Source organism: Sycon ciliatum, chromosome 7, assembly GCF_964019385.1.
Source record: "Sycon ciliatum chromosome 7, ocSycCili1.1, whole genome shotgun sequence".
NCBI lineage: Eukaryota > Metazoa > Porifera > Calcarea > Leucosolenida > Sycettidae > Sycon > Sycon ciliatum.
Genome location: NC_088649.1, coordinates 26,493,783 through 26,513,104, shown reverse-complemented (window position 1 = coordinate 26,513,104; position 19,322 = coordinate 26,493,783). Strand labels below are relative to the sequence as shown.

The following is a 19,322-nucleotide window of genomic DNA, read 5'->3' as shown; positions in this document are numbered from 1 at the left end:
TGACTTTGTGCTGAAGAAAGCCGTAAAATCTTTCAATATTCTCTTTAGGCTCAAATCAACTCTACACACTAAATCACTCTCTCTCATTTACAAAACATATATCCTGCCTATAATTGAATATGCCAGCATTGCTGTCACCCCGCTCTCAAGCGCAGCCCTTGACCGTCTTGAGCGAATCCAGCGCAAGGCGGCCAGAATCTGCCTCCGTCTCCCCCTCTACACTCCTCTGAATAATTCAACACTGCTCCATCGGCTCAAATGGCCGACAATGTTCTCTCGCCGCAAAGTGAAGCTCACCCTTCTTGCTCACTCCATAAAATACCAATATGCCCCACAACACATACGCATGCTCAACACCCCTGCTCAAGTTACGGCCCAGTACAGCCTTCGACACGCACGCACTTGGCAGCTCCCACCCTCCAGAACCGATCGCTGTAAAGACTCCCCACTGTACAAGTCCCTAGAATACTACAGTGCCCTCCCTGCTAGCATTCGTGACGTCTCCTCCCGACCTGCTTTCAAACAAGAAATCTGCTCACTGCTGATTAACTCAATCTGCTCCTGCAGCGCTCACCCTCTCCCATACTTGTAAAGTTCAAAGTGATGTAAATCACTTTCCAACTGTTTAACCCACAATCTCACCTTCTCATAAATTTATCTCTTATTGGCGATGGTGCCATCGTGAGAATAAAGAATTCAAACAAACAACATGTACTGCATATTGCCCTGCTTGGTCCATATCCGAGGATCCTTTTCCTCCTCTTGGCAACAGGGTAAAATCCACTGTTGGGCTCTCATTTCATGGCGTAAGGTACCGACGAGTGAACGGAGTCACAATTGGCTCTCCCTTGAGACCATTTCTGAAACATGTTTTTTTTCCACAGCAAAGTACATTGTTTTACTTCCTCCGTATACAAAATAACACTCCGTGGATATTTTTCAACGGTGCTTTTTGAGCGAGAACCAGCTCAACGAACCGAACCAAAGGCTGTTGGTTGATCCCGAACAGATTCTCCACGGACGCTATGCGTGTGAGGACGTTGCCGCCAGGAACTCGCGAGTCAAGTAAGAAAAATAACAGCAACATTAACCTGCTTGAAACTGGCACAGTGACGCAGTGGAGCTCGCGGCGGGAACACGGAGTCACGCGGCACTCGCTGCCCTGAAGCTGGCCATGCTCTGTACTCACAGCACGACTGCGCGCGGGCTTGTGCCGGTGAGAACACAACGCTGTTCCGCTCGCACAGCAAAATGAAAACATTTCAGTCGTGGTGCAACGAAGACTCGGAATAGACTCAATCTTTCTTTGTATATAGCTTGTCAATAGGTTAGACAATGACACGGGTGTTGTTCTAACTGAAACTGAACAGTTCCAGAGCTGTGCGTGGCCTTCAAAAAAAGTCACGAAGTTTTTGTGTACGGAGGAAATATCTGTGCATGTGTACATCTGTCTCACTTCGTAGCGTGATGGGAGGTGGATTATCTTCAGTGTCCATTCTCTCTATCTCCTCGCGCTTTCTTTTTCCAGCATGCCAGCGCAAAGCTGACGACCACATTCTCAGCATATCAGATCGCGGATATGTCATCTGTGAAACGGGATATATGTACAATCATCCTCAGCCAGTGTGCCAGGGAACCAGCCAGGTTCAAGCATGTGCCTTTGGTAAGTTTGGTATCCTGATCAACTGCCAACAATCCCTCCCGGTGCGTCTGCCCAGTGTTGACTCCGAGACCCACGGTCGGACGAGCTGCCCAGGCCTCACCATCACTGCCGTTTCTGTGCTGCCTTCTCGATACATACGTATGTACACTGTATATCATGTGCACATTCACATATCTGAAGGTTTGTGGTTTTTCAATAAAAAAAATTCCAGCTTTTCAGTTCAGTGAGATCCTACCGGGTGGAATGAGCTGTCGAAAGTCCTTCCAGGGCACCAACAGGCGTTTCTTTACATATCTTTCTTAGGGAATTCCCCTCTTACAATACTGCTCAAGTACTAGTGGTAGTAGTACAGGTCCTCCCTCGTTAGTAGATAATCTCTGGGCCATCGAAAAAGTTATCTTATAACGAGACTTATCTTGTAGCAGGACTTGCAGCTAAAGGTAAACTAGGCACTACTTCGTACTTACCGGGGCTACCCTCGATACAACATAAATTATCGATGCTTCAACTCGTTATAAGATAATTGAAAATCTCCAACATAACTCTTCCTTGGATCCAAAGGATCGTCCATATTCACGAATACATAGACATAGTACGTTTCCTCTTTCGGCTTTATCCTACGTGTTTTGGCCTTGGTCCTGCATGGTCAATATTATCTTATACTGAGGGTTTGGCACTCCAGGGACCTGGGCAAAGGGTCGTTATAACGGATTTATGTACTAACGGATTATGGTATAACCGGACCTGTAAACAGTTGTATAGACCACGTTTCGCCAGGGGATTTCAGATTTCTATTTACTAACGGGGTTTATGTACTAACCGGACTCGTTATAACGAGGGAGGACCTGTAGTAGTAGTAGTAGTGGCAGTGGCAGTGGTAGTGGTAGTGGTAGTGGTAGCGGTAGCGGTAGCGGTAGCGGTAGCGGTAGCGGTAGCAGTAGTAGTAGTATCCATGTGAAGGAGGCTATCACAAACACAGAATGACTGGTAGTTTTGAACTCATTCAAACCTTCCCGGCTCTCTGAGTAGAAAACAGACTTTCTGAATTGATTCCTATAAAACTTGACTTCGCTGACACATGGTGATGACGGCAGAGTTATTTCTATCTAAAATGCATGTACATCATTTTATGAATGAATACGGAAAAGGGCAAATGGTGCTGGTTTTGACAACGAACGCAGTCGCCCTCGCTGACCGTGTAAGATCTGGTCACGTTCTTGAACAGTTAGTAATAACTCGTAAAATTTTGTTCATCTTTTTTACACAAGAGAGAGTTTGGAAGCTTTGTCACAACTCCGAGTTTCATGTATTTCTACGATCATTAGGCAACTGATGGATCCAAAATGGGCAGCCAGAACATAAGGGGGAGCAAGGTGGGAAATTCCTAGGGGTGTCATAGGCGACGCGTATCATAGCGCTAGAGTCAGGTGCAGGCGTGAAGTTGCCAAGTCTTCAGACTTGGGGCTATGCAGCAGTAGTTCCGGCATGAATGATATAGAATAGAGATGGGGACAAATGCAAAATCCACACATGCCCACACCACTACACAAACATACACCCACACTCTCTCCCTTTTCTCACATACACATACACTCACACGCACGTCCGCACACACATCCTCTAAATCTCTCTCTCACACACACACACGCACACACACACACACACACATTCATTCTCTATATCTCACACATGCACACACATGCACACACATTCATTCTCTATATCTCACACACACACACACACGCACATTCTCCAAATCTCACACACACATTCTCTAAATCTTACATACACACACACACATTCTCCAAATCTCACACAAACATTCTGTCTCTCTCTCTCTCACACACACACACACACACACACACACACACACACACACACACACACACACACACACACACACACACACACATATGGCCACAATACTCATCCTTTCATTCTCACACCTACCGCACACATACTTGCACCCGCACTTATCCAATCACCCACACGCACTCTCTTTCTCGCGAATGCACACAAACACACACCCACACACACACACACACACACATGCACGCGCACACTCACACACACTCACACACACACACACACACACACACACACACACACACACACACACACACACACACACACACACACACACACACACACACTTGGCAGCGGGACTACCAGCTAGATTCACTTGACCATGCGCGCAAAGTTACAGAGGTAGAACTTGTTTTCATGACGACACTTGGACACAAGCTCTGACCTCTTGTTGAGGGAGCGGGTCTTGTCGGCCCAGGCAATATCCAGCTTCTCGGCCAGACACAGGTTGCAGCGCTTCGAGATGTTAGAGTATGGTGCGGCTCTCCTCACAACGTACCACCTGATACCGTAAGGTTTGTTTTCATCCTTCAGTCTCCAGATGTGTCTGGACAGTCTCGTTGAGGTCTCGTGCTTCTTGTGGCGAATAGTATGTTGATGACCATTGAATCGTGTCTTGAATGTCCCTTCCGTTAATCCAGTCTACTCCTTCATGTCGCTGCCGGTTACATGTGCCCTGTACACAATGCTCGATGCTAGACAGTTTCCTTCCAAGGGGCAATCATTTTTGACACGGCAGTTGCAGGTTCTCACATCCTTGGTCTTATTCTGGTGGTCGCTGCGGAGGATACTATTGTTGTGTTGCTTGATGATGGTGGCGACATTTGGCATGCAACTGTAACTGAACTTTAGCGTGTTCCGGTGAAATATCTTGTATAATTTGCAACCTTTGTGGAAGTGCTTGCTGACGAATTGCAGGAATCGCTGACCAATGTTCTTGGACACGTTCATCTTTTTTATCCATAATTTCATTGGCTCCGCATCCGAGTTCAATATCATTTTATAATTCATTCTCTCTCTCTACTTTTCGTTGTGTGCCTTGCAATCACCGTTTCACATTAAACTCATGCATGTCGACATGTAGGAAATGCTTACAGCAAAACTAGTCGTCCTTGTTGCTATATTAAAACTGCAGTCTCCGAAACGCTTGTTTCCTTTTCTATTTGCTCAACGAATGGGCCTGGTTTTGTCGTTTTAGGTTGGACGGGCTACCAGTACTGCGCCAAGGCCGACGCTGTCTTCCGAAGAACACCGGACTACTGGATTAAAGACCACAACACCAGTTTAGATCGCTGTGCTGCATCAAACAGCGTCATTCTTAGCCGGAGTGCATTTGATAATGGCTGCGTGTCGAATGTAGTCAGCTTCGACATCAGAGCCTGGGTGGGCAGTCAAGCCGCTAGTAATGGTTTGTTTCCTGACACACTAGGGGAAGATCATGACGGTTCAAGTGAACGCTACATCGTTTGCGAATTCAGTAAGTCCGCATAATACTATAGCTTGCAACAGTACTGGTGGAATGCTGTGCGAGGTGCATTCCTCACTCTGCATACAATTCCCCTCCATATACCGTAAAGCAGGGTAGAAAAGCCGCGGCTTAGGGGCCTTCCGTAAATACCGATATTTATTTAGAAACGTCGTTTTCTCTTCAGCCCCCCTCCCCCTCCCTGAGAAGCGAACACATACAAATGGTACATAGTGTCGATATTTTTGGTCTTTTTTTGTGGACATTCTCACGCATGCAAAATGTACATCGATATTTTTGGAGAAACGAACAGGCGCTCAACCCTCTCCCCCTAAACGACTAGTTTTCGTTTCTGAATAAATATCTATATTTACGAATGGCCCCTTACATCAAGAGTGCATAAACAAGGGTATGCAACTGTGGTTGTGGGCCAGTGCGTGGCGCGCTGCCTTCATTACGTAACTTGCCTCCATCACGCTCTAAAAGCATGCACTCAAACCCACAATTTCTCGTACGAGCCCATCCGTTTTTTGCTCGATTCATTCCAGTACCTACGCGATCTCTAAATTTTGGCGCGTGAACTCCAGTTCCGTACGAAATTCATTTCAAACCAGAGGGAAAGCGCGGTGTTTGATTTTCCGTAGTTCGCGGACTGCAGCTGAATGATGTAATGAAGGCAGCATGCCGTGCATCTGGCCTATAGAAAAGAGATCACAGTTGCATACTCTTGTTTATGGACTCTTGCTTACATGTATATGAGTTTTGGGTTGGGACGTTTTCAGACTTCTATAATGAGAGAGGCTTCTATAAATACGGGTATTTCTATGTGTGTCAACACTAAAACCAGGCTTCTACGTGAGACAGGCTTTAATACAAGACACTGCTGTAATTATTTGTTTGTAGTTGGACATGTTTGATGGTTTGTTTGTTTATTGCTCCCGGGCTTATTTCCACTTTGCACATCTACCGCTCAGGCCCATTGTTCACAGGTATACATACCACTGTACTGTCCATGATTTTCAAAGCGCCACCTGGCGTAACTTGGCTGTCCCTTGGCCAAATCAATGTCGATAGGCTTTTCGACAGTTCATCATATTCTCAGCTGTCGGCACAAAAAAAAAAACTCAAAGCCTATCCAAGTCTCGAACTAAATTACTTCAGCAGAGTAAACTCGTGCACTTTGAACTAATTGTTTGATGCGTGGCCCAAGCAGCCACAGATGGTCCAAATCATCGCAAGCTATCGTCAGTGTACGCTAGTGTGTGTGTGTGTGTGTGCCAGCTAGTTAGGTTGGTAGGTACACTTACTTGGTCCGCGTCAGCAATATTGTCGCTTATCTTTCGACACTTCGAACTTAGCCTTTGGACATGAACGCGTGCACTTGAAGTGATAGCACTTGGTACGATGGACGGTAAGGTATAGAATGACAAGTAGCTGTGAGGAATTTATTGTCCAAGGAAGGGTTCCTACTTTTTATGGTCCTCCTTGTCGCTGCTCTCGGCGCTGGTGACAAATATGTTCGCTCGGGATCGACTCTCTTGCTTTTGCAAGCTCATCTCTCTTCCTCTCTGCTGCCTGGCTATTTTCTAAAGAGAAGTCGATCGTGACGGTCGCCTTTTCTATAGGACTTCGCATGGGCAGCCTGTGTGGTTCGAATCAGATGCCGTTCTTTGAAAGATTTTATTTTGAACGACGACGACGACGCGTACAGTACTTGCAAATCTCCACGATGTGCTGGATACTCCGAGCGTTGAGCTGGAGGTAAGCGAGCTGCAATCTCAGCTTGACGAGCGATCCCAGACTTGAGCGATCTCGGCCGTTCCGCAAAATGGAGCTGATTCCGAGTAACCGATTACTTTCTTGTGGCTTGCGCTGCTCTTGCCTGCACAGCGTAAAAAGATAATCCATTTTGATGCGGCGCTCTATCAATCAGAATCACCCACCCGTCGCTCTCGAAATCCACTCGAACTCTAGCTAGACCTTTCAGGTACAGTGCGTATCGGTTATAGCGTGGTCGTGTAAAAGAATATACTGCCTACAAGAATGAACCCTCATGTTTTCATAATCATAACATGGATTTCAAGTGCACATTTATTCTTACAAGCAATTTTATCCCATAGTAGAATATATCGGTCCTAAGAATGGACTTTGTGTAGCGAAACATGCCAGATTAGTACAAAGTGTATCGCCTGTAGTAATAACATCTGTCCAATTCCGTTCTGATGTGACTCTCGTTGGGTCGTAGTGCTGCAGATTCAACTGTTGTGGCCATGTAACTCATTTTGCATAGCCACATGTAAGCTTATGGGACTATGACCACCCACATGGACAGAAGTACTGCGTTGCATTGAACGATGATCTTCCTGCCCCTGCGCACATGCATATGGTATGCCACACTTGATTTATCGTGTGTAAGAAATATCGGAAATAAGAATAGAAAGTCGTTTTTCAAACACCCACGCTATAACCGATACCTACTGTACTAGTAAACAAACTTGCTAACCAAAATTGGGATGAAATGGGCTACCAAGTAAGCATTGGCGACATATAAACAAAGCTGAAAGATAAGCGACAATATCGCTGACGCGGACCAAGTACGCCAGATCTTGTCGGGCCTGTTGCCAACGGGCTCGGCTGCTTGAAGGTGTATTGTTGTACCTACCACCTTTGTTGGTTTCAGGGTTCATATACTTTCTATTTGAAGTTTACATACCTGTTAGCCATGGACTGCTTCTGGCTAGAGTAACTCTTGTGTAATCAATGGTGCTAGTGAAGCTTACCTTATTTTCCCGGAGCCACACGTTGAACACTCAAATATCATCCAAAAAAATGGGCTTTCGGCTTTTACTCCGATGATCAAATTAACCGGTGCTAAATACTACTAGGGAAGATGTCTGTATTTCCTCGCAAAAAAATGGGGAGTGCGGCTTATACTCCTGAAAGTACGGTATATCAGATCCACTCTGATTTAGTCACCCGCTCTAGTAGCAAGTATTACCTTCACTGGGGCAGATATGAATGCAGTTGGATCCCGGGACGGATACCTTGATGCAGTCAATTCCTTTCCTGCACCTTCTCCTCGACCACTTACTGAGGTGTGGGGAGCCCATACGTGGGATCATTTCCAATTCCACTCATAACTTGAGGATTTCAGTTGGTGTCAGCGGTCGGGTAGTTCAATAGCCAATCGAGTCATCTTTCCAAGATTCCTTTCAGGCTCTCTCCCCTCTCCCGGGGAAACCCAAGTGACTAGTTTTTGGCAGTGAGCATGTGTGTGTGTGTGTGTGTGTTTGTGTGTGTGTGTGTGTGTGTGTGTGTGTGTGTGTGTGTGTATGTGTGTGTGTGTGTGTGTGTGTGTGTGTGTGTGTGTGTGTGTGTGTGTGTGTGTGTGTGTGTGTGTGTGTGTGTGTGTGTGTGTGTGTGTGTGTGTGTGTGTGTGTGTGTGTGTGTGTGTGTGTGTGTGTGTGTGTGTGTGTGTGTGTTCACAAGAACATTTGTAAACTGACTACATTAATTAACATCGTTAGGTGGAGGGAGGCAAAATACTAGTACTATTACATGATCTTCACTTTCGTTTTTCTCTTGTTGTTTCTTGTGTTTAGACTGCAAGCGCAAAGCCGGTGATCACATAACCAGCATATCAGATGATGGACATGTCACATGTGAACCAGGGTCTGTGTACAATCATCCTCAGCCAGTCTGCCAGGGAACTACAGGGGTTCAAGCATGTACCTTTGGTAAGTTTGGTAGAGCGTAGTGCAGTGCTGTAGTAATCACGCTGTGATGTAATGCAGTGCTGTGTCAATCACGCTATGATGTAGTACAGTGCTGTATCAATCACGCTTTGATGTAATGCAGTGCTGTATCAATCACGCTATGATGTAATGCAGGGCTGTATCGATCACGCTATGATGTAATGCAGTGCTGTATCAATCACGCTATGATGTAATGCAGGGCTGTATTGATCACGCTATGATGTACATATAGTGCAGTGCTGTATCAATCACGCTACGATGTAATGCAGTGCTGTATCAATCACGCTACGATGCAGTGCAGTGCTGTATCAATCACGCTATGATGTAGTGCAGTGCTGTATCAATCACGCTATGATGTAATGCAGTGCTGTATCAATCACGCTATGATGTGATGCAGTGCTGTATCAATCACGCTATGATGCAGTGCAGTGCTGTATCAATCACGCTATGATGTAGTGCAGTGCCGTATCAATCACGCTATGATGTAATGCAGTGCTGTATCAATCGCGTTATGATGTAGTGCAGTGCTGTATCAATCACGCTATGATGTAGTGCAGTGCTGTGATTCACACGTTTACTTTGTGGGTAACCAGCATCTAGACTAGTTTATCTCATTGTTGTCTGATGATGGGCTGGTGCATGAAAGTTACAACAAACCTTTTCTTCCTCTACTTCTTGCTAGTATGTAGTATGATGGGTGTTTTTCACGTGACTATATTCGTGCTTTTCTCCTTGCAGAATTCGTCAAGTACCACTACTGCGCTAAGACAGGTGTGGTGCTCAGGCGAACACGTGATCACAAGATCTACAGCCATCCGAAGAGCGTGGCTCTGTGTACCAACGCAGCCACCAGCATTCTCAGCCAGAAGGCGTTTGCCAGCGGATGCACAGCGGGCATAGTAAGCCAGGACATCCTAGCCTGGGTGGGTGGCAGCGCGGTCAGCGGTTATCTGTCCGACACCCGGGAACTTGTGATCAGCGTCAACGACACGGCTGTGAAGCGCTACGCCGTGTGCGAATTCAGTAAGTCTTCCTGCAGCTTGATAAGCCAATGTAATGTGTTCTAACATAATACTCTGGCTGTTTGCAAGCATGACTTGCGCGGGGCTACACGTAAAAAAATCATGGCTCGCGTGAGAGTCGGTTTCTCTATATAGAGGCCGAGTTTTCCGCATCCGTAGGAACACCACCACCCTTCAAGGATCAAGGCGCAGATGCAGCTCCTAATGCGGTGGGAGGTGAGTAGATCAGCTCACCAGCATGTGGTCAAAGACCGAGAATCCCATTCACTGCATCCATGTTTCCCTCGTGTTTTCCTCATGCCAGGCCACGAGTTCCCAATTAAGTGTGGGTCGCAGCACGGCTACGCGTTTGACATCATCAAATATACCGTCCTGTTCAATGAAATCCAGTTACGTTACTGGCATTTGCGCCAATTTTGCACCACAGCCCAGAATTCGCTAACACCCTTGTTGCAGTGCGATTTCCTGTCATTTCGTGGAGACAACTCTAGAAGACTGTATTCGCTTATTGGTTTCAATCATACTCTCAAATCAACAAGAAACAACCCAGAACAACGATCGCCAAATCGCTGTCCTCAGCAAAACATGCCCGCGTGCGTGCATTTGGCTTGCGCCGCATGCATGCACACAACGTACATGGCACAGAGAGAAAATGCAGGGCACAGAAAATGCATGAATCATCGTAGCCATAGAGATACTAAATATGGCGACTGCCAAAGTCCGCGTGCAGCGTGGAGTGCAGGTGCAACGAAAGAAAAGCCAGAATATTTGAATGCAGAACAAACAGAAACTGACATAATCTGCTGAAGTGAACGGATGAGGAATAATAGATTACGGAGGCGAAGCGTTGTCTGTCAGGGGGTGCTTGTGCCAAGCGACAGGGTGACAGAACACCCTGTCAGCGAGAGTAAGTTCTACAACATAGAATAAATCGCAGTTGCCGCGGAAAGCGATAATACAATGAATCGAGTAAGTACATTGTCACTGCTTAGTTTGTCAACAATTCTACTTTTATACAGTGAAACCTGTCTAAGGGGTAAGGGGGTGATTATATGTGCAGCTCCAGCCCGGGCTGGTCGACAGAAGGGCCAGCCCGCCTGCAACGAGATCTCGGGGTTGTACACAAATCCACACAAAACCTGTGGTGTGTTTACATGGCAAGCGGGCTGGCCCGGCGAGGCGGGATCCCGCCCCGATGCACCCGGGATCCCGCCCGAGGCACCCGGGATCCCGGCTAGGCGGGCCAGAAAAAGCACATATAAACAGACCAGCCCGAGCCAGAGTTGTATTATTATGGTGTCGACACTGCGTGCATACTACAAAATAGGTACTTTTACCTTTTGATCGAAGTTGTAAAGAGGATTCCCGATATTGTCTTGAAACTCTATGAAGCTTTTTGTACAGCAACAATAAGGACGTGCAGTGAGCACTGTTTATTTGTCGACATGCATGATTTACATTAAAATGGAAGGGGAACTACTTGCAAAACACTTTGATATGGACAGCTAAAAATGTGAAAAACAGGAAAAAGAAACGAGGTGATACAACACACCAAACATGCGCCACAGTGCGAAAAGAAATCAGCAGAAGTATACATTGTGTGAGAAAAAGGTTTTCAGGTTTATAACCTGAGGATGGCTTGCAGCCCTGCGTTTCAGCCCGGGGCAGCACACTACAATCGTAGTGTGTTTGCTGCATACTCACAACGAGCTGGCGTGTGCTCAGCGCATATAAACTCACTGCGGGCTGGCGACCAGCCCGGCCTTGCACATGTAAATGCCCTTGGCGGGCTGGCCCGCTCGCTCCAGCCCGGGCTGGAGTTGCACATATAATAGGCCTCTAAGAGGAATGCTCAGGGGACCTTCAAAAATATGGTCTCTGTTGCCAGGTGGTCTCCTTATCCAGGGTCAATTGACTGGAAATAGCATCCCTTGGTCCTGGCTCCAGTGGTCTTTTAGGACAGGTGGTCGCCTTATCCGAGTGGTCGCCTTGACAGGTTTAACTGTAATGCACAAACCACAAGATGTTCCGCTCGTGAACATGTCATGGCACTATGTACGAGCACGCATAGCAATTACTGTATCGTAAAATGTGTCTTGACGTAAACACATCGTACTACTCGTAGATGTAGCAAACGAGAGAGCTTGGAAGCTCAGGACCCTATGCTATGCTTTTTTGCTTTGGTGACCTAGGCAAAAAAAGAATAGTAAATTTATCATTTCTATACAAAAGAGAAAGACCAAGGAACTACAAGATCCACAGCCCCCCCTCCCCGTGAGCTTATCCATTGGATCCCTAACTCACATTTTTCACTACAAGGTTTTGTTTTTTGTGTTCCGTTGCCCACATGATCTTGCAAGTCCTCTTTTCTGCACCTACTTTCAGTTGCCGGCTAATACAGGCCAAGCATCCCTGCAAGTGCCTTTCCTTCCTGGACCTTCCGGTCGTCACATTTGTGGGAAGCACTCTTTGGAATGCCCTCCCCAGTGATATTCGCCTCCACAGTGCGGCTTTTGCCTTTAAACTGGCTCTGAACAGAATTAATTGTAACTTGTAACCAGTGTTAATCGCGCTCCTTTCTTGCCTACACATTACTGCATGTTTTCTCTGTGTGTTCTGCACTGCATGCTTACACATACACACACCCATTTGAATTATATACATACTTTGTGCTTTGGCATTATCATGTTATGATTCTTTGTAATATTTTTTATATTTTCTCTCATAAGATTATATTCGTTCTCAGCAGGAACCGGAGGTTTTTCCTCTGGTGAGAAGGCAGACTGAATGATTGCCTGTGCTCTAAACGAATTCAAATAAAAGAAACAAACAGGTTACGCTATACTGTCCACTAACACCACCAGTTACTAAACAATCAGCTCATGCGATAACATTGCACGACACTGACCGATCATTATCATTTCTCCTTTTTTCCCCAGACATAACCTGGGATTCGAACCTGCACTATCGCCCTGCGTGCATCCCCCATACACTTCGCATACGTACTAATTCTTCCTAGTTGCTTCACGTTATGATCTTGCATTTGAAAGCCCTATTTGAATATCGTGGCCAGCTGTTTGTGGCCAGCTGTCTTTGATGGTACGGTACGGTACGGGACAGATACGGGAGCCAGCAAATATTGTGGCCAGCTGTTTGTGGCCAGCTGTGTTTGATGGTACGGTACGGTACGGAACAGATACGTGATAGCGCCAGACGTGACACAAACACACAAACAAACAAATACCAAATTAAAGCTGTGTGGACCCTGACTAGCGCCAGGCGTTACTGAAGTGATGTCTTCTGCATATCTTCGGGAATTAAAGCTGTGTGGACCCTGGCTAACGCCAGACGTTACTGAAGTAACGTCTTCTGCATAGCTACGAGAACAGACAGATACGGGACAGATACAGGACAGATACGGGATAGCTCCAGGCATGACACAAACACACAAACAAACAAATACCAAAATTAAAGCTGTGTGGACTCTGGCTAGCGCCAGACGTTACTGAAGTAACGTCTTCTGCATAGCTACGGGAATAATGCACTCATGATGTAATTGTAAAACACCAACGAATTCTAACACACATACTTCGAAGTAACAAAAAATATCACACTCGTGAAATGCATAGCAGTAATACACACTACACCAAGATTAGCATGTCCTTCTGACAATACTGCACCTGCAGCATGTTACAGTTCTGCACATAATTCGAAAATACAATACACTAATAGTATTAACGTGCAACGTGTGACAATATGCGACAGTTCTAAAGAATAATGTTCAAGAGCGCAGCCTCCTGTCCAATCACACTCGTAAATCTCGCACACTCCCTCCTTGACAACATGACAACTGACACTCGTAAATCTCGCACAGATCATAACTTCAGTTCTACTCACTCAATATTCATTATCTTGGGCTTTGTTAGATATTGCATGCGTCTTCACCTTGTACATTGTCTCTGATTGGACAGCTGCACTTTCGATGCATTTCTACATGTAGTATTTATTGCTACTGTGTGTTACCGTCGGACAACATTACGATGTATTGTTACATGTACGTTCTATGTCAAGTCAACCCTGTTCCCATTCGTTTCAGTCTAGTTCTATACTTACTGCCATGACTTGTCCCGTTTATGGTTATACAGTCTTCTTCTTTTCCTGTCGTATTGCTTTCGTTTACCGGAGACTTCTACGGTATGTCTCTATTCGCCTCCACGATGTCCTTATCCTGACACTAGCATTTTCCGCGTCGCGTACGGCTGGTGGGAATATCTACCCCAGCCGTCGTGATGTAGACGCTTCCTCATCATTACTACTTGGAGGACAACCACGAGTTCGAGTACCTCTGATACTGATGATAATGATTCTTACTGAAGTATGACGAGAATTGTTTCTGAGTGGCAAGACACTGAGTGTCTATGTGTAATAACTAAATGAGCTCAACGAAGAGCCAAAACGTCCTTTAGGATTCTACTACTACTAGTACGGGCAGAACCAGAGTAGGATCTCTAAAAGGCTTCGTGGAAGAGGAACGATACCCAGGAGAGAATGAATGAATTGACGGCATTATGTACTGGTAGGAATTATGGAACAATGTATGGCAAAGAGGTGATGAAACAGCTCAAAGAAGAACAGCTAAAAACAACAGTGCCTTACAGTGATGAGTCGGGGAAGTGAACTGCCTGAAAAGGGAAACAAATACAAGATCCACCAGGACTCGAACCCGGGATTTTGCTTTCTAGGGCGTTCACTTGCCCGACTGATCCTTTGAAATTTGAAGTTTTCCCAATCCTTTTTAAAAGACTTTTTTTAATTCTCTGTTCTCCATCTCATCGCTTCCCCTATTCAGACTGCACACGCAAAGCCGGTGATCACATTATCCGCGTATCCGCTGACGGAACTGTCCAATGTGAAGCTGGGTTTGAGTACAATCATCCTCAGCCAGTGTGTCAGGGAACAAGCCAGGTTCAACCGTGTACTCGCAGTAAGTCACTGTTATCGTCTAGCAGTTGTAGTTTTTATTATTTCACCAGGGGAGTCCCAACAGGTTACGGCCATTTTGGTGGGAACACTAGGTGAAGTTTAACCATGTTTATGAACAGAGCAAGAGACTGGGCCCGTCGACAGTCAGCTGGAAGGGAATTCCATCTGCCTGCCTCCAGAAAACAAATTTAATAGAACGCAGGCCACGCGGCGTTTGAACAAGTTGGAGAACTAAGGCTCTTTGTGCTTTGTCCCGGGTGCATGCTTGGTCACCTTTTCCCTGTGCTCATTCAGAAAATAATTCACGGTTCGAGACCGAGTTTTCCGGCGGAAGCAGTTTTGAAGTTTGTTCTCTTTTTTGTCGTTTCCAATATTTAGTCTGCAATCGCAGCGGTGGTGATGATCGCATTGCCAACATATCCGCTGACTGGCGTGTCACGTGTGTGGCCGGGTATGAGTACACCCATCCTCAACCAGTGTGCCACGGAACGGGCTTGGTCGGGGTGTGCACCCGCAGTAAGTCGGCTGTCACGTTTTTTTCAAATAATCATGTTTTTAAAGTTTCTTTGTTCTCACGATGGCACCATCGCCAATAGGAGATCAGTTTGTGAGAAGGTGAGATGCTGTGACCGGGGCTGCGGGTTATGCAGTTGGAACGTGATTCGCTTGTTGTTGCTGCGGCTTCTGACTGCCTAGCTGTACTCGAGTGCAGTGCTCTCGGGTGTCGAAGAGCGAAGCAGCGAAGAACGGACTGGCTAGGATCTCGACAAGCACAGCGTACTGTAGAACATGTTATTTTCGGTGTAACTTCAGTTTCGGTGATTTCGTTAGAGAAACCAGGCACATACTGTATTTCCCAGATTATACGTCTCACCTTTTTACACTAAACTTCATTCCCAACAAAGGGGGTGCGACTTACAATCGAGCATGACTTACTACTGAAGTGAATATATCAAATCAATATCGCTCAAACCTGAAAATGGGGGTGCGACTTATAATCGAGTGCGACTGCTGATCGGCGAAACGAGAGAGCTTGGAAGCTCAGGGCCCTACGCTATGCTTTTTTGCCTAGATCATCTTACATGTTATTAGAACTGATGGAAATTGTTTTCGTTGATTGGCCTTTAGCATTTTACCGTTCACGCTATATTCGGCGGTAGGCCTGCACCGTTTTTTGTGTGTGTAGACATGGCATTTTACAGTTCACGCGCTAGATCCAACGGTACTCGTACCCCAAACCCAAAATACCGTCGGTTTGGTACCGTTTCGACGATAGAAAGCTCTTTTTAGCGGGAGAACGAAACGGTAAGATTCTAACTAGGGTTACCTCACACGTCTATCGTTGCGTCAGGAGTCAGGACTCAGAAGCTGAACTGCTAACCGTTTCTCGAAAAAACCAAAAAACAGTAGACTCGCCATCTACACGCCGACGATCGAAATAGCGTGAACGGTAAAATGCTAACCATGTCTATAGTATAGCAAAAACGTTTCGCTCAGTTATACACGTAGATCATGTCCATGATGCCTTTCCTCTGCGCAGGTCGACCGCACTATTGTTTTTAAGATTAACATAATTATTATTACTTCTGCATATGCATTACATGCTATGATCATGCTGGCTCCATCCCTTATCTCCTAAGCGAATTTGTTTCTTTGTGACCAGCTGTTATGTACAATCCTGAAGAGCCTTTGTAGTCACAGATACGGGACAGATACGGGATAGCTCCAGGCGTGACACAAACACACAAACAAACAAACAAATACCAAATTAAAGCTGTGTGGACCCTGGCTAGCGCCAGACGTTACTAAAGTAACGTCTTCTGCATAGCTACGGGAATAAGGTAAATTAGACTACACCTAAAAGCCACTCGTATATGCACTGAAATTGAAGGGAATGCTGGTCACCTTATTCTACGTAATGCTTGAAACCTGTCAGGGCCCTGGCACCGAAATTTTATTACACCCGAAATTACATGTTTTACAGTAGCCATATAGTGCAGGGTGACTCTACTGCGCATAGACTGCTATACAATCACTGCGACTGCTATACAATCACTGCGACTGCTATACAATCACTGCGACTGCTATACAATCACTGTGACTGCTATACAATCACTGCGACTGCTATACAATCACTGCGACTGCTATACAATCACTGCGACTGCTATACAATCACTGCGACTGCTATACAATCACTGCGACTGCTATACAATCACTGCGACTGCTATACAATCACTGCGACTGCTATACAATCACTGCGACTGCTATACAATCACTGCGACTGCTATACAATCACTGCGACTGCTATACAATCACTGCGACTGCTATACAATCATGAAGATCTGGGCTACGAGGCTGACCCCCCCCCCCCCCTACAGACACACACACACACACACAAACACACACACACACACACATACACAAACACACACACACACACACACACACACACACACATACACACACATACCTTTGACCTTTTGACGCCCATCGCCGGAGTCGATGATAGCAATGCTATGGCAGAAGCCATAGCAACTTGTGCTGGGATTGCACCATTCAACAGCTTGCAAGGCTGAAGAATTGACACTCGCTATTCAGCCTGGTCTACACCATACAGCTATTTGAAGTGACTTTTTCTGGCCAGTGAATCCCTTTTTTTTGTCTTTTAACTTTTTCCCCGCACACACCATCACACCACATACTCCGGCATGCACTGGCTGTTGGCAACCACCCAGGAGAATGAAAGAAAAGTCAGGAAGAGTCTGAGAAAGAGAAGAAAGACGTGTGTGACCATAATCGTCGGGAATCGAACCCGCAACCTATCGATTGGAAATCGCTGCACATACCACTGCACCATATGGGACACACACACCCCAGAAACACACAGGTACACACACACACACGCACGCACGCACGCACGCACACACACACACACATACACATACACATACACACACACACACAACACCAGCACAAGTTCTTTGTCCCCCAACAGTACTGTATTGCGTTGTGCTAACTTAACTCCCAGCGCCAGTGGCCATTGTGGGCCTTCCTGGGACAGAAATGTTCATTTCCTGGACGATCATCCTATATCTAACTACACCGTCACAGTTCCGCTTTTCAAACCATAGCCTTTCCAACCACCAAAAGGGAAGTTTAACCCTTTTGCGTCCACCAAGCCCGGCCCATGCACAATTTTGATCATAACTTTGGTTTTCCTTCGGCACATTAGGAGATTTTGGGCGTTGTGAAAAGCTTGAGCTCTGAAGAGTACTCTAGCACCCGGATCTGCCCGGTTCAGGATTGTGAGGTTTTGTGCTTTCCACTTGGTACGCCGTGCATTGCGTGAGCTCGAAATAAGACAAGATCCAATTTCAGCTCATTCGGTGGAGGGATGTACTCAAAGTAAGCTGTTTGATTTTCACTCTGTTTTTCTTTCCTTTTTCTCTCTTTTGTCTTGTCCATTGTTTAGTCTGCACACACACGACTGATGATCACATTCATAACATTACGGTTGACGGAAACGTCACCTGCCAACCGGGCTATGAGTACAAACATCCTCAGCCAGCATGCCAGATAACGACTCGGGCCCTATCGTGCACTCCCCGTAAGTTTGGTAAAAATTGCCGATTGTTATCAGCTTAAAAAAAGGGGCGACAGAACACAGGGCTCGACAGACATGGCAACAACCTTGTCACAGTAATCCAAAGAACATCGTTTGAACAATTTTAGAGAGCAATAATACTATTTTCTGGACACACAAATTGGGCTTATGAATGCGCTGACGAAAATAGCTTGTGTTTTTGTCAGCCTTTTTCTTTTTTCTTTATTCTCACATTGTTGTTGCTGATACACACATGCAACGCTTTGTTCTCATGTTTTCAATGGGTTTGTGTTGTCGTCACCAGGCAAGCTTGGCTTGCCTTTGCGTAAGCCGAATGGAACAAAGATGTGAGGAGCGAGCAGGGTCACTGTGATTAATGGTGCTGCATTAATGGGGCGTGTGCATTGTTTTCCTGCCATTCGGCTCAACGGGTGCGAGTCCACTGCCACAAAACACACTGGCATGGCAGCTCTGTATAGAAACTCATGAACTGTGTACCGTCATGCTCACACATGTACTAGAACCTGCTAGAGCCGACCTGATATAGTACACAATCAAATACTGACCACCAACTTCTGATGTATGGCTGGCAGTCTAGATGTGTCCAACTGTGATCATTTCAGGTAGCAATGACTTTGAGAATACATTCTGGAAGCACAGCGCACAATTCCTGCATGTAAAACATTCATAGTGAATACCATCCATCTGCACTGTACTATCACGACTGATCATCTACTGCTGAAGTGAGCCGGCCCAAATGAAGGGGGCTAGCAAGAGTACATGAACCCCAGAATGTGCAGCTTAGGACTTTTTTTGCATGGGTGTGTGTTGCGGCAATTCCGGGAATACATTATATTTGGTGCAGATCTGAGGCGGGAAGTGGCGGAGTGCATACAACCAAGAGTGCATTATCCTGCATTACCCCCCAGAGTGTGCAGCGCCTGATCCAACCCTGCATATGGTC

The 19,322-nt window shown here is 46.0% G+C and overlaps 1 protein-coding gene across 1 annotated transcript in view; it reads left to right on the top strand.

Moving 5' to 3' along the window:
- The window catches only part of LOC135821225 (uncharacterized), a 99,582-nt gene that overhangs the window by 73,272 nt on the left and 6,988 nt on the right, over window positions 1–19,322 (top strand). Inside the window, exons 21-27 of the mRNA XM_065334289.1 lie at window positions 1,529–1,663; window positions 4,728–5,006; window positions 8,597–8,731; window positions 9,488–9,772; window positions 14,621–14,755; window positions 15,133–15,270; window positions 18,227–18,361. Of these exons, the coding sequence (XP_065190361.1) occupies window positions 1,529–1,663; window positions 4,728–5,006; window positions 8,597–8,731; window positions 9,488–9,772; window positions 14,621–14,755; window positions 15,133–15,270; window positions 18,227–18,361 (1,242 nt within the window). The remainder of the gene's footprint in view (window positions 1–1,528; window positions 1,664–4,727; window positions 5,007–8,596; window positions 8,732–9,487; window positions 9,773–14,620; window positions 14,756–15,132; window positions 15,271–18,226; window positions 18,362–19,322) is intronic.